Source organism: Malurus melanocephalus, unplaced genomic scaffold (assembly GCF_030028575.1).
Source record: "Malurus melanocephalus ecotype Western Australia unplaced genomic scaffold, MMel_1.1 scaffold_225, whole genome shotgun sequence".
NCBI classification, from domain to species: domain Eukaryota; kingdom Metazoa; phylum Chordata; class Aves; order Passeriformes; family Maluridae; genus Malurus; species Malurus melanocephalus.
The window spans coordinates 485528-501695 of record NW_026623457.1 but is presented as its reverse complement, the minus strand read 5'-3'; the positions used below and the strand labels follow the sequence as shown (position 1 = coordinate 501695).

At 38.9% G+C, this 16168-nt stretch overlaps 1 protein-coding gene across 2 annotated transcripts in view; it reads left to right on the top strand.

Moving 5' to 3' along the window:
• The first annotated feature begins 386 nt into the window (after positions 1-386).
• LOC130578389 (complement C1q tumor necrosis factor-related protein 7) overlaps positions 387-16168 on the top strand; it is a 65306-nt gene continuing 49524 nt past the window's right edge. Inside the window, exons 1-2 of one of the 2 annotated variants that reach the window (XM_057374448.1) lie at positions 387-629; positions 1481-2464. In XM_057374448.1, the coding sequence (XP_057230431.1) occupies positions 392-629; positions 1481-2112 (870 nt within the window). In that variant the 5' untranslated portion in view covers positions 387-391 and the 3' untranslated portion in view covers positions 2113-2464. Of the gene's footprint in view, positions 630-1480; positions 13175-16168 lie in introns of those variants that run through there. The other variant, XM_057374449.1, reaches the window with a different exon arrangement.

Genomic DNA, 16168 nt, shown 5'->3' with positions numbered 1-16168 from the left:
TCCCTCCAGCAAGAAGCCTTTTCTCTGTAAAGCTTATGAAGGACCCAAAGGCAAAATAAACTATGCAATCAAAGGTCTTTGCATTGAAAAAATCCATATTATTTTTTCACGTGTCAACATTCGGCCCCAGAAATCTGATATTCACCAGTTACRTTCTGTCAGTCTACAGCTACTTGAAAGATATACAGCAACATGTGCAGTGACCAGAAACAGCTCCGRTCTGACAGACTTTCCTCCTTGCCTCCTACCTGGATTTTGGCAATRCAAAAACCCCAGATCGAGCTCTGCACCTCTACCTGTGCATAATGCATCACAGTGTCACTTTTGAATATTCAGGGCTATTTGCATGTGACTGGAGTGTCTTATTCATTTTTTTCCCCCAGATCCGAGGATGTTTGTGTTGTTGTACATTACAAGTTTTGCCATCTATACAAGTGAACAGCCTCTTCAAAGCCAGGCCAAAGGAGAAAATTACTACACCAGATATATCTGTAGCATCCCAGGTTTGCCRGGCCCTGCAGGTCCCCCTGGAGCCAGAGGATCCCCGGGGCCACACGGACGCATTGGTCTTCCAGGAAGAGATGGTAGAGATGGCAGGAAGGGAGAAAAAGGTGAAAAAGGGAGTGCAGGTATTGAATATTTGTGTAACTTAACACAGTAGTACCAAAACTGTATGACACCTTTTACCATGTTATGTGTATCTCTCTCCCTTTCTCTCTCTCTCTCTCTCTCTCTCTCTCTCTATATATATATATATATATATAGATAGATAGATAGATAGATAGATAGATAGATAGATAGATAGATAGATAGATAGATAGATAGATATGTGTAATGATGAATGTGTATATGTGCCTGTGTGGGTTTAACTGTGGTGCACATGTAAATATAATGAAAGAAAGAAAGTATGCAGATATATTTTCGTTCCGTCTAATATGCACATGCTGATATCAGTGCAAAGAAATGCAAATGCACAACCTTCCTTCACAAAGATGCTAATAAAAAAGGTTGGGAAGAATGAAGCATGTGTGGTGTCAAATATAGTCTCATCTGTGCCATTAGCCAGGTGTAAAAGATCAGCAGGCTCTTAGGTATGCACTAAAAATGCCCTAATTGTAGGAAATTCTTAGTGCACAAAYATCATTATGTAGATAGCTGTACTGCTGTCCTTCTCATCAGCAGTGCCTGTAGTTCAGGCAGCAATAGACTGATCACATAAAAAAATCTTTAATGTGTCATCAAGACATCTGAAGAAAAGTAGGAATCTAGAAACAAAGAACCTGCAGGCTGTGAAGCCTGGTCACTTGTTCCAACCTGGCACTCCTTTTGCAAACTTACTAGCAAATCTTCAAAGTATTTCTAGAGTATTTTGAAATTCTGACCATGTTTTTCTTGTTTGTTCAGGCACACACAGTAGCCCACACAATCATTTACTGAGGTGATATGTGCAATGATTAACTAACTTAAAATGTTTTTGAAGGTTTAAGAGGAAAGACCGGRCCATTAGGACCAGCTGGAGAGAAAGGAGACCAAGGTCAGTCTGGTAAAAAAGGACCTGAAGGATTGACTGGTGCCAAAGGTGAAGTTGGTCCCCCTGGACCAGCTGGACCCAAGGGAGATAAAGGAGACCGRGGAGAGCCAGGTGCACCAGGGGTCTGCAAGTGTGGAAAGATAGTGCTGAAATCTGCCTTTTCTGTTGGCATCACCACGAGCTACCCAGAGGAAAGATTGCCAATTGTATTCAACAAAGTCCTCTTCAATGAGGGGGAGCATTACAACCCGGCCACAGGAAAGTTCATTTGTGCCATCCCAGGGATTTATTACTTTTCTTATGACATCACCTTGGCAAACAAGCACCTCGCCATTGGGCTGGTTCACAACGGGAAGTACCGGATCAAGACTTTTGATGCAAACACRGGCAACCACGATGTGGCTTCTGGATCCACAGTGATCTACCTTCAGCCAGAAGATGAAGTATGGCTTGAGATCTTTTACTCTGATCAAAATGGTCTCTTTTCTGATCCAACGTGGGCAGACAGTTTGTTTTCTGGATTTCTYTTATACGTTGATACAGATTACCTTGATGCTTTATCAGATGAAGATGAGCTCTGAAGCAGAGGTCAAATAACATTCAAACTGGAGGCGCCAGCACAGGATTTTATTCAGTTCTGTGGGGAACACAAAGCTGAAATTAAAAAAGGATAATCTGGGAATTAATTCTTGCTTTGGTTGGAACAAAATCTGAGCTTGTTTCTGAGGATCTTTCTAGAATCTGAGGATGTTTCTAGAATCTAAGATGGATTTTTTTAGTGAACAGCAGGAATATCAAAATGAACTSTAATTATCAAAAGGCTGCATCACTCTAGGACTGACTCTTCCCTAAAATTATGTTTATAATACTATTTAAACAAATTTARGATACTGTACATTGGATTTTATGTAAAATGTATTAAGTTGCAATTTAGAATGGTTATTTTGTATATTACATTAAAGTATAATTGAACAGTTCACTGCAATACCATCTTTGGTCATTTTAAGATAAGCAATATATTAAAAACAGATAAAACATTGACTTTTTTGAAGGAAAAGAATAAAATAGGAATGACTGCTTCAGGATAACACTGCACAAGTCACAAGGACAATCCCACTTGATATTTACACCAACAAATAGCATTCGTAACTAACCAACCTCCCAGTAAGTACATGAAGATTTGTGCTAGCTGAGGACTACTCAATAGCAGCCACAAAAGACCAGAACAAAGTTATCAAACACATAAAGAAATTAAAAACTGRGAGATGTGAAAACTTGGAGATAACCAGTCAGTATTCAACATGGGTATTTTCAGTGTAATTCCAAGGGGCTTTGTTATTCTTTCAACGCTGTCTAGCATCTCTATGAGAAATGTGGGAACAAAAGTATAAATTTTTTTCTGTAGAAAAGTCTGGATGCCAAAAAATGCCAGAACARTAATCACTAATGAGAGTACACTGTATGAAAAAGTGAGTCACATCATTAAAGCAGAAGTTATATTTCAGTATGGCCAAATGCAATTAAATAAAYGTAGGCCACACAAGATGAAAAACTGCATTCAGGAAATCAATGGACTTGGAAAAGGGCCATGAGACCTCATGGATCATCAGCTAAGTAGGAGTAACAAAAGTAGGCAATTGCTACAGCCTTTTGGATGTATGATAAATGTAATTAAAAGCAGMGATAAATAGTAGTCACCTAGGAAGCTACTACTTCTGTCAGTATTTCAAAAACATACTTGACAGTTGCAAAAATATTTTTATATTTCTCTTCATGGGGTTTACACAAGAGATGTAACAAAGTCAATTTACTTTTCTTGTCAATGAGGTTAATAGGTGATTTAATCACTGTGTCTGCAGGTACCCATCTGGAGATAAAATATCTGGTAGTAGCTGGCACTTCCCTCTATCAGASAGGAGCACAGCAAGATCCATTGGTGAGAAACTGTATCAATCCCCACTGGAAATGAGGAAACCATTTCACCAGTGGCAGCAACCAATCWTTCCAAAAATATCTAGGAGCATCAKGAGTTCTCCAGCATTCAACACCAGCAAAGAACAGCAATCTTTCATTTTGTCCCCTTACTTTCTAAGAATTTACAATCTTTGCTTTATCCCAGATTTACAGAGACCTGCTATTTCTCAGTTATTCAGACAATGTAAAATGTTAATGGTCAGTGTTGCTCAACTCTTGAATCCACTTTAGTTATGACCAAGGCAGAGGGAAATATCTAGGCTTTTTCTGACTACTTGACTAAATTAAGGAAGTTGCAACCAGACAAAATGACACAAAAATACTGCAGATATCACAGAACCAGCACGATGGTTGTGTATGGATTGTTAGTGCGTGCACTCTGCATCCAAACCCTCATTTCCCACATTAACATGCACGGCTTTGAGTACATGACTGCTGCTTTATGCAGTGAACAGGTGCARAGCCCTGACCACAAATCAAACTGGCAATGCTTGTACAACCATTATTTTGTTTGACAGTGAGAGATGTGTGATAGAAAACAAAAGTAGATTATTTTTCTAACTAGACGTCTAATTTATTAGTGTCATACAAGGGCTGCTTCCTGTGAAAAATATGGAGGAGAACACTTAGAGATTCAGTTTATCACCCCGCTGTACAATCATTTATACATCTGCGAATTRAGGGCAATGTGAGTGCAAAAGGCAGTCCAATCATCATTTACAATTATGATGGATGCTGATGCTTCACAGCCATCAGTGTCTATCTGAGGCACAAAGACCATCAGCACTGCTCAGTGCTGCCTGCACCGAATTCCCTGGGACAGAACAGAGCATCCTACTGACCCCATAAATTCCAGGAAGCATAATTCAATAGATGCTGGACTGGACCCATAATATGTATCATGCAGCAAAAACTACTAATAGAAGTTTTTAATTCCATGATTATCTTGGAAAACACAGAAATTTGAATCAGTATAAAGTTTTATGTTATGAGTAACAGATTGGTTTTATTAGAATTAGAAAATCTGATAAACAAAGCCTTAAGGAAAGAGTATGACTGATTTTCTTCAGACTCTATGGAAATGTATTTGGTAGTGATAACACATCTGGAAATTTTCAGACAAAACTGATTTTTCTTAATTAAACAGAGAAAATATACAGCTTTATACTGAAATATCCCTGATTGCAATCCAAATGGCAAGCAAACTGTTCCTATGYAAGAATTTGTAAAAAGGAATCAAATATAAAAGAGATATTTTAATCTCACCTATGTCGAAAATGACACCATGGGAACAAGTAAACCAAGAGTTATTGCTTTCCCTTTCTTAGCAATTTTAGATTTATATTTGTACAATGGTAAAAAAGTAACTTTAGCTTCCCAGAGCTTTCCCATTTGGATTCTATACTTTTTTGAATAGTTTAATATTTTGTCATGAAGAGTTAAAAGTAAGTAATTTTGTTGAATTATTTCTATAGGTTTTGGCAAGAAGAACACTTCTAATACACATATGGACAACATATGTATACAAGTACCATGTGTTCCTGCCCTCATTAAGGGTCTCAAGACATTATCCTAAAGTAAATCATTGCTATTGCTAGTATATTATTTGAAAATAGATCAGCTYTGATGACATGATGTTGCATTTGGGGTATTTATCTGTCTAAATTTAAATTTATATGGAAAATATCTTGGGCTGATGTCTTCCCACAGTTTCCACCAGTACATGGGGAGGTCTGGTTGGCTGCAAAACATTGTAGGATAACAAAGAGCAAAATCTCTTTGGGATCAAATTTGAAATTAATCAATGATTTCTACACAATATATAGGTCATTCTATACATGCCATAATGCCATATAGAATTAGGCATCCTAATCAAATTAGTCATCTAGACTTTGCCTACAACCCACAGAGAGAAGGAAGTGCCATCAGGAGAATTACAATGAAATTATTTGAAACAAAACACAGTCTTCTACTCTTTCAGAATTCCTTTATACTTGGTATAGTGACATTAAGGAAGAAGTTAGTCACATGTTCCATTGCTGAATATTTTTAACCTAGATAAATAATTAAACATTTATCTACATTTTCAAATTTTTATAAGAATATTACATTGAATAAATACTTTCTTGACTACTGGTATTCATGTTCATATGGTTAGTCTGTTATACAATTTTTTTTAGGAGCAATAGGTCCTAAATGTTTTACATGTTGAGACAGTACAGAGGAAATAATTACTAATGGGCAGAAGTAATGAGAACATTCTTCAAATCTTTTAAAATATATCTAACACCATTTATGTACTTTTAGGATAAGCAAAAATATATAGAATTGGAAACAACTTATTTCATTTCCCTCAGAGTATGTTACATTGGTTGTAGCAGCTCATTTAATACTCTATTTACCTTCCACAGGTCACCCACTAGGTTCTGCTCATATTCATTCACTAGGATATACACTGAATAAATTAGTTTTCACTGACTGGTTTATTTATCAATTCATTTATCCACTAGCACATAATTAATACTGAGAATAATTACACTAATACTGTATAACCAGGAACTTCAGTTTTATGTGGAATTGGGGCTTGCTTTGTATCTGTCTTTCAGCAGCTGATGGGTCCCATTCAAAAAATAAGGCATGAAAGTAAACAGGGAAWAAATAGAGTTGAGAAAGCAATATGCCACTATCTTTACCAATGAGTAATGCTTTCAAGAAGCAATTTATTCCTTTCAGTATCTAGACTTCAGCTCAGAGAGCATTTAGAGGTCATTCTACACTTTCTTGTAACTCCTTAGGGCAACACTCCTAGCTGAGGTTACATCAGCATTTTTGAATTTCAGAGGCATGATTCTTTCTCACATCCTCAGGAAGAAATTTCGAAATACTGTCATGAAATTCTCATTTGCTGATACTTGRTTTTGTCCTAGCTGAAAACATCAGATCAATTGCTGAAAGTAATTACCTAATGGAAAAAAAATTAATTAGACATATACACATATCTTTTAATAGCAAATACTCACAAAGAGAGAGACGTCTGGATTATTTGGGTCATATTCCTCAGTTCTGAGTACAATTTTTGGTATAATTTTGGCAGCTACCTGCTGGAAGAAGAATCCCAAAAAGTTCAAAGATCATTGTGTARGCTAAGTTAGTTGTTGGCTCTCCTGTCATGAGTGCAAAGAAATAGGTGGGGTAAATCTCTGTTTGGATCACTCTGTATTAGASACTYACCTAAAGGAAAAATGAATGAGGARGTATCTGYGTCTTCACATTACCTGTCTCTAAGTTACAAACTTAGGTTAGCCTTTAACCTTGAGATGGAAAAATTTAAATGAGATGTCTGCTCCTCAAAAACAATCTGCTAAGTGGAAAAATTGGCACAATTTCATTTGGAAATATACATGTCTCAAAATTAGAGAGAAGATGTGGATTGATGAGAACAGAGAAGTACCCTGATAATAATGGAAGTGACCTCTTGGCAGATATTTCATAAAATATTGCTCAAGTTCCTCCTGGGACAACTTCAGYTGAAGTAACTTGGCTAGCCTCCAGAAAATTTTGCAATATATTAAGATGGACTAGCCATCCTCTCATGCCTCCAAATTCAATACACTGAAGTATATATAAAATGCTGAAATTTTTAAGGATACKAAATGAATTCTGGAGTGATTCTACTTACATCAAAGTAAAAAAAAAAAAAAAWATTGTTTCTTTTCAACTTTAAARCACCTGCCCTAAATCCTAAACCCAATACAAAATATAAGGCAGAATTTGTARAATCATCTCTATGGTAGAATAACCYTATTTATGMCATCTTAACAAAGGGACAAAMATAWTGAATTATTGGAAAAATATAAATAAAATACAAATGAACCATAGTTCTCAGTGGGCTCTAAAGTTAACTTTTTGTAAGAAGCAAGTGGGATTTCTAGAAATGAGTGAATCGCATCAAGGAAATGTACCAGCAGTCATTTCTCTTTCACTGCTTTCAATGAAGTGTTATCTCTAGGCTCAGAAGAAAGTGAAAGAACTTAAAACTTTTGAACAATCTCTTCCATTAYCTGAAAACTTTCCTACCACTGATTCCCCTTCCATACACCACCTGCACTCATGCACCTTTTGCCAGATGTTCTGATGTGAGAACACRAACTTCTGAACTGCATGAGACAAACTGCAAGAAATGTAATTTGTGATTTCTGTCATGTTGGAGTAGGGTGCAATCAATTTTAAATAATTAAGGTGAGCACAGTTTGTTTTTTCTTGTTTGAAATGGCCCTGAAACTGGGATCACTGTAAAGTTGCACATAGTACTTAAATTCCTATTCTAAGAACACAGCAACATGTACTCTTATTCTGTAAATTCTKTATGTGGCTTGTAACATCTGCCGTTTGCCTTCTGTTGATTTTACAAACTTTGACTTTGATTCTAGGCAGGCARTAAGAGGCATATATGGAAAAGCAAACCTTATGTTATCCTCAAAACCTGAGAAATAACTCCATTGTTCATTGTCCCCTGTTGAGATTTAGACTCTGAGCTTGGGGCCTGTGATGTCACTGCCTGCTCCTGGGGCATCCTGAATCGTGGGCACTACAGGCTGCCATCTCCTCTGCCTTTTCTAAGAGCCAGCCTTGACTATCACTGACAAAACARCGATTAATGGCCAAGTGTGACAGTGTCACATCCAACAAAGCAGAGCAGCTCACACCATCTCATGTGGAGCACTAACTCTGCTGCTCAGTGTAATCMACAGCATTAGGCTGTCCTTTGTTTTTACAATGCTGACTGAGATAAATGAGCTGTTCTTCACCCCAGGAAACATGTGAATTCTGTCTCTCCTGTGAGCAGAGTCATTGCACTGGCGTGTTTTTAAGCAGCTTTCCATCCTGTTAAGCAAAGGTTCCCAACTGTTCCTTTAGGGTGTCAGTAATGTTCCTTACATAATRCTGTTCATATTTGCCCAATTTTTGAACAGTTTGTACAACTGTTTCTGATACTGGAGTATGTTTTTTGGGACACAGACTTATTAGCAAAACAAGATGTTGAACCTGAGTTCTTGCCAAATTTTTTTATGAAGTTTCACCCCCTGGATCATTTCCACAGTCCCACATGYGGTGATTCTCAGCAGATAACAGAGATGTGTGCTGTGCATCTTACCCTACAAAACCTGTCCTTCTATAACATATCTTTCCCATTCTTGAAAGCTGTTATCATGCCAGATGTTTCTAGCTATGACCGTTCCTCTTTCCACAGTTAAAAATGCGTACTCCTAATCTCTTTTAACTATTGTATTTRCTTCTTCCCATGGTGTCCTTCTTAGGGTAGTATTCAGAAATGAGAAGCAATTTACCCATYTCTTTTCATGTGATTCCAATTACTAAAACTTTGCAGCAATAGACTTTCAGCTGTTATAGGGACTCTTTATATATAGGCAATTATAAAAAGGTCTAATAACTCCATTTAGTATTTGCAATTTTGTTTATTCTGATCTTACTAGAGATATTCACACACATGTTAACATAAGAAATTGTTTTGTTAACAACTCAGTGCAGCAGAAAAGACCGCTCTCCAGACTTGACAGGAAAATTACAAATCCCTTTGTAGCTAAAAAAAAAAAATAGGAATGGTACATAAGACAATCCATATTTCTACAAACCATCTCATAGTGATGACATTTCTGGCATTCCTAGTACACATAAGCTGGTTGTGAGCATTTAACAAGCAGATAGCCTATTCCTCCTCTGTTTCTCTAACCAGGGCTTCARGATTGTGATTCCCTTTAATCAGCATCTAAAAAAACTATCATAGCCTTCATATGCTTTTTTTTTTCTGCTACAGAAGTATTAAAGTATATTGATAACTCTATGAAGTTATGATTTGTCTTACCTCTTAGTCTGGTTTCAGGATCTGCCTTCCTCAGACTCAAAGCATTTCCTGATACRTTTTTTAATCCTGGAGTGGCCAGAAGCCTGTTTGCCTATTAAGCTTCTGAGAGATTATATCTTTTTTAACTCTGCTATGTTTCCTGTAATTTTTTTCCCAAATGACAAGCTAAGAAGTTTGCTGAGGCTGATGCTGATTTGTAAAGTSTGTAAAGAATAATGTCCCCTTGATGCAGCTCCAGTAATTACTCTGAGTACTTCAATGCATTGGAACACAGAACTAGGAGAACAACTGGCTACTAAACATTCACTTCAAGGATTTACCCTCACATGAAGTTTCCAGGATTTTTTTCGGAGTTTAACTAATATAAAAAAGTATTTACTCGCTGGAATGTTGTCATATAGTCTGAATTAGAGGCCTAACATTTTTCTTTAGTCAACAGAGTGAACCAGTCTCTCCCATAAATGATTTAGGAATTTTAGGAATCACTGGTCTGGTTCATACAAGTCCCAAGAAGGTCTGTGCCTCTCCTTATTTTACTTACTTACTTTCTCTCCTTRCTTAATTTAGAAAAAGTACACAGAAATTAAGTCAGATAATTTAGGGAAGTTAGATACTGAAAGTTAGGATGAGTGACTATTCTATCTTATTTCACCCTGAAATAACCATCACTGACCCTGCAAAAATATACTGTGGATATTTGCTTTTTAAAATCACTGCAGTAACTGAAACGGTCTGCTGGAGCTACATCCTCTCCATATTTTATTTATAATTTCCCTTTTATTCTAGATGAAATTGTTTACAAAAAAAATGTTTTCCAGAAGTGTTTTAGTGGTTTAAACAGGAAATCTGACTTTCTCTTTAAAAGCACAGCTGAGGCACTGCTTTTAGGGGGAGTGTAGTTTGGCTCTTGTCTGATCCAAGAGCTGCTGTATAAGAAAACCCAGGTAGGAAACAAATATTTTCCTTAAGCTCTGTTTTAGTGTCACTGCATTTAGTGTATTTTCATGAATGAGAGAGATTTAAGTAACCCCAAATCCTCAAAATTATTTTCTAGGTACTTCTGATGTAATTTTTTTTTTTTTTTAAGAGCAGTGAGAGAAACTTCTCTGTGTTTCTGTTGTTAGTTTTCAGTGCTTGGAAACCACCTCTGAGCCAGTGGAGCACTTTATAGCTCTTGCATCCAGTTGTTTATTACATTTTAAAATGTCTGTTATAGTACTTAACTTCAAAAAATGCTACCAAATTGTTAAAGAAAGTGGCCATAAAGCACTTTTTCAATGTTGTCAGTGTTTTCCATTTACATGTGCCTTTAGGAAAGATTGTTTAAATTTGATATGAAAAAGAGATTTAYGTGCCAAGCAATAAAAACAYTGCTGCTYCTTGCAGTGCTGCATTTTTTGTGCATGAAGAGGGTATTTRATGAACCTTTCCAGTAGCAAGGAGATGTGGCCATTTTTAGGTWCATCACCCTTAGCTTGATGAGATACTGAAGAAAGTGATGCTGAGATAAACGCACAGGTGATYTGGGAGGGAGTTACATCTGTCTAACAAAACCACCTGCTTAGGGTGAATTCAGCTTCCTGTGCTAGTTGAGACATATTTAGAAATCTGGTAATACTTGAAGACAGCAGCTGGTGAAGCTGAGCCTCAGGCAGGAGAGAACTTCTCCCTTTCCATTAAGTATCTCCTAAGAGATAAGGAGGGATATGAAGATCACTCTGCATCCTCTAGGCTGAGCTGGAAGCACTTATTGAAGCAAGCATGCATGAGCCTGWACACACCCAGTACAAAGGAGTGACAGGGAAAGCACAGGTGACCTGTGCCAGCCTCAGTTAGCCCTTTTGATAAAAGAGATTTAGCCAGATACAGAGAAAGGCCCCATATTTTGCTACCATAATTTGTTTCATGGGGATTTTAAAATCCAAAATAAACTATGCTGTTGTAATTTACTTCATCTGTGAGCACAGTACATTGGCCCTTGGGCTTTGCACTGGTGCAGCTACGCTGGCACGAACTTTGTGCCAGGAACAAGAACAGCCATGGCCRTGTTTCCATCTGGGAAAGGTAAGGCAGGACAGGAACCTGCAGTAACAGGAGCAACAAATTGAGTTGTGTAGATCCAAATGTAAAAATTTCATCAATGCTTGTAAGTAAACACAGCCACTTCCTAGCACAAGCAAAACTGAAGGAATTTGGTGAAAAGTGATTTCAGTCCAATGCTGATAGCAGGGGGGGAAAGGATTGAATACGCCCCTGTGATCTGAATATTACAGCTGTTTCATGGACCAAAGATGGGTTGCTTATATATATAAAAAAAGAGCCTTCATACAGCATGTATGGACCCATTATTCACTATTATATAAAATAACTAAATGGATATATGTATTTTTTAATAATTCCATTATGATGGAAAAAATAAGGCTTCTTTATGTACTAGGTCTATATGTAAAATTTTGTAATTTGAGTGTTTGGGGGCAAAATGTAAAATGCTCTCATGATCATTATGCATGTATTGAAGCGCATCTGTCATGAGKAATTCCTGTGTTGCTTGTGACAGGTGTCACCACTGCCCAGGTGAACTTTAGTGAAGAATCCCGACGATAATCATGGAGGTTGGTGTCCAGTTCATAAAGACATGCATGAACATTTTTCACTGAGACTAAGGAATCTTTTATATAGCTGTGAAGTGAAATAAGACAAGACTCTCTTTTAAGCTGATCTGTCAGTACCATGCCAGTTAATAGAAATTTGCATAATTAATTTCTGTGCAACTGTAAGTACCGCAGCTGGAAGTAGGCACCTTTAATGTGTTTTGGATTTGAGTTTTAAAAAATTCTATTTCATATTGATCCACACTTAGTTGAGTAAATTATCTTCAACTTGTTGGTTAAATACCTCTTGAGAGGTCACAAAACCATGAAGTTTACCTGTTTTCTGCAGAACAATTTTGAGGTGATCATGTTTAAACAGCAAAATGTCAGAAGGGGAAAAGAAATCCAAAACTCCTATGGTATGAGATTAACTGTAAAGATAAGGCAAGATGCTTTGGGGGCATCAGTAGGCTTTAATCTTGCTGACAAACAGTTGTTTGGACGGTGCCAGGACTGTAGCCTGCCAGTGCCATCAGTAGAACGTATATGTGTTCTACTGTGTATATATATATATGTGTATATATATATATATGTGTATATATATATGTGTATATATATATATGTGTGTGTATATATATGTATGTATGTGTGTATACACAGGAGATAGGTATATAGAAATATATAGGATGTATAGATAGATCCTGTAGATTATACACACACACAGAGAAGATATATATGTCCTATATTTATATACACACACGAGAGATACGTAGAGATATATTTGCATGTATGCATATCTAGACAGACATATGCAGGAGATATATATTTATATAATATACCAATTTTTATATATCCTATATATATGTATGTGTGCATACACAGAATACATATAGATATATTTGTATATATACAGTATATTTGTGCAAAGCTGCTGCAGTCGGGTGTCCGTCCCTCTGTCCCTCTGTCCGTCCGTCCCCGTCCCGGTCGCTGCCGCGCGCTCCCGATGCGCGCACCCCGCGCATGCGCGCTCGCTCTGCCCCGCTGAGGGCCCGGGCCCGCTCCCGCTCCCGGCCCGGCCGCGCTGCCGCCGCCATCGCCCTCCCCTTCCCGCTGCGGGTCCCGCCGGGCCGCGGGCGGAGCGCAGCACCACCATGTTGGCAACACGGCCCAGCGACGCCCCCGAGACAGTGCGCGGTGAGGGACTCCCAGCGGCGGGGCGGGCCGAGCCGAGCCGGGCTGGGCTGGGCTGGGGCGGGGCGCGGGTCCGCCGGCTCCGGCTGCCGGCCCGTGGGTGCCGAGTCCCGGGCCGAGGGCGGTTCGTCACGGCGCTCTCTCGGGCCGTGTCTCCGCTCTGAGGGTCCCTGCGGCGCRCAGAACGCGGCACTGCTGCGGGAGGAGCTCTGCTCCTCGCTGGGCTCCCTCGGGCACCCAAAGGATGGAGGGTGTCTGTGTTGGTCCGTACCGAGTCAGCTCGGGCTTTGAGCGGGCAGGCAGCTCTGCACTCGCAAGACGTGCTCCTATGGCATTTAAATATGGTTACATTATGAAATGTCCTTATGTTTTTCAGATATATTAGTGTAGACGTCTATATGTACTTTATATARTTGAACGTGAAGTGGCCAGTCAGCCTTGTYTCCATCCCTGGGAAGGTGATGGAACAGARCATTCTAGAGGTTATCACCAAGCATGTAAAAGAAAAGAAGGTCATCTGCAATAGTCAGCATCGATCTACCATAGGAAAATCAGTCTCATAGCTGCCTTTCATGGCATSGCAGGGTGGGTCAGTGAGGGAAAAGCAATGGTGTTGTCTGTCTTGACTTCACAAGGGTTTTTTACACTGTCTTCCACAATATCCTTGCAGGTAGGCTTAGGAAATGTGGATGAGATGAATGGACAGTGAGCTGGATCAAGAACTGGATGAATGGCAGAGCTCAGAGGGTTGTGATCAGYAGAGTAGGAGGTCTGTGGTGGGTGGCATTCCCTGGGGGTCAGTAGTGGGTCCAGTCTTGCTCAATTTGTTTATCARCGACCTGGACAAAGGGATAGAATGTATACTYAYAGAGCTTTCTAGTGCCACAAAACTGGGGGAGTGGCTGATACACCTGAAGGATCTGCTGCCTTTCAGTGGGACCTTGATAGGCTGGAGAGTTGGGCAGAGGGAAACTTAATGAGGTTCTACAGGGCAAGTGTAAGGTCCTGCCTGGGCAGAAATAACCCCAAGTATCAGCACAGGCTGGGGACTGTACTAAAGAGCAGCTCTCCTGAAAAGGACCTGCAAGTCTTGATGGGTGACAAGCTGTCCATGGGACAGCAGTGCCTTTGTGGCCAGCAGGGCCAGTTGTGTCCTGGAAGAGAACAAGGGCCAGTGGTGTCCTGGCTTCAGGAAAAGTGTGGCCAGCAGGCCCAGTGAGGTGATCATCCCCCTCTATTCTGCCCTAATGAGGCCACATCTGGAGTGTTGTGTGTAGCTGTGGGCTCCTCAGTGCAAGAAGGACATGGAGCTGCTGGAGAGGGTCCAGTGCAGGGGTATGGAGATGCTGAGGGGTTTGGCTTATTTCTCTTATGAAAAGAGACTGTGGGAGCTGTGCCTGTTTAGTCTGGAGARGAAAAGACTGAGAGGGGATCTCGTTAATGCAGATGCCAAGAGGATGGTGCCAGACTTTCCAGTGGTGCCCAGCAACAGGACAAGGAGCAGTGGTCATAAACTAAAACAAAAGTTTCACTTCAACACGAGAAAGAACTTTTTAATGTAGGGGGTGGAAGAGCACCGGAAAGGAGCTGTCCGGTGAGATTGTGGAGTGTCCCACTCTGGAGATACTCAAAACCTACCAGGACATAGTTCTGTGTGAGCTGCTCTAGGTGACCCTACCTTGCCATGGGATTGGACTGGATGATCTTCAGAGGTGGCTTCCAACCCTAAYGATACTGTAAACCTCAATTTGTGCTTGAAGTGTTTCTCATGGATATGAAGATGTATAGATAATTGACATTATTTTTACTATCACAAATGATATACTTCACTTGCAAAGTAGGAGAGTGTAAGAGAGTGATGTGGGAAACTGCTAGAACTGGATGTCTAATCTTACTGCATGGGTTTCTAGTTTACCTAAATAAGATGCATAAAAGTGCTAATTAAGAGCAGAATATTAAAAAATCAGTAGAATGAAAATCTGGTGAAGTATAAACATATTTAGTTTTTCATCAGTGTCAAGTTTTACCAAAATTAAATGTATGTATTGTCCTTAAACACATTTTAACAAAATATGGTACAGACAAAATTTTTTAAGACATTTACAATTTAGGGGTGTTTCCAGCTCTTCAAGGTCTGTGTACTTTTCTTCTGAATGTTTTTGAGTGTCACTGYGCCAACTTGTTCTAGGAAGTGATATGCTGTTGACAGATGGAGTCCAAACAATTTTCAGAATTGATTGCATGGGGAAATCAAGAGACACCCTCTAGTGACTGTTGTTTTATTTTACAGAAGCTCATTTTCCAAGCATAAACAGAATAGCTCAGGAGTACTACTCTTCAGAAGAAAACTAGCTGCTAGTTTCCCTGTGTGGTAAAGGTTTTGTTCTCCTAAGTATTTTRCTCTGTTACTTATTCTGCTTCTAAAATACCTGTAATTTTGCAAATTTTGTATGATAAGTGAAAAGTACAGCATCGGATATTCTGGATAGACTGTAGCATTGGTTTACTTGATTGCAGTATAATTTATCCATCTGTTTGGTTGGGTTTTTAAAAATTCCATTTTGCAAAAGGCTACACCTTGAGCTGAAGCCTTAATGTATCTATTCAAAACTTATTTCAGTTGCCCCCACTTCTCCAGATTAGTTTGACAGATTTATAAATAATTTCAATTTCCATGTTCTATATATTATAGTTTTGAATATGCTGACACTGCTGTTAGCTCTTGTTGCTCACTTATAAAGTRAAAGTAGATTTGAGTTTCTTACTCCTTTATTAGTGTGGTGATCTATGTATGAATTTCTGATTATCATTTTCTTGCTAAGTGATAACTAACCATTAAAAAAAAAAGTAATATCCCTGCAATATTCCAAGTGCCATTGAGAAGTCCTATATTATCTGTTTTTCCCCCTATCTTGTTTTGGGTTTATTTCAATGCCTGTGATAATACTTCACCTCTATTCTGAGGCCTTTTTAGTCTGTCATGGTTGTCATATATTA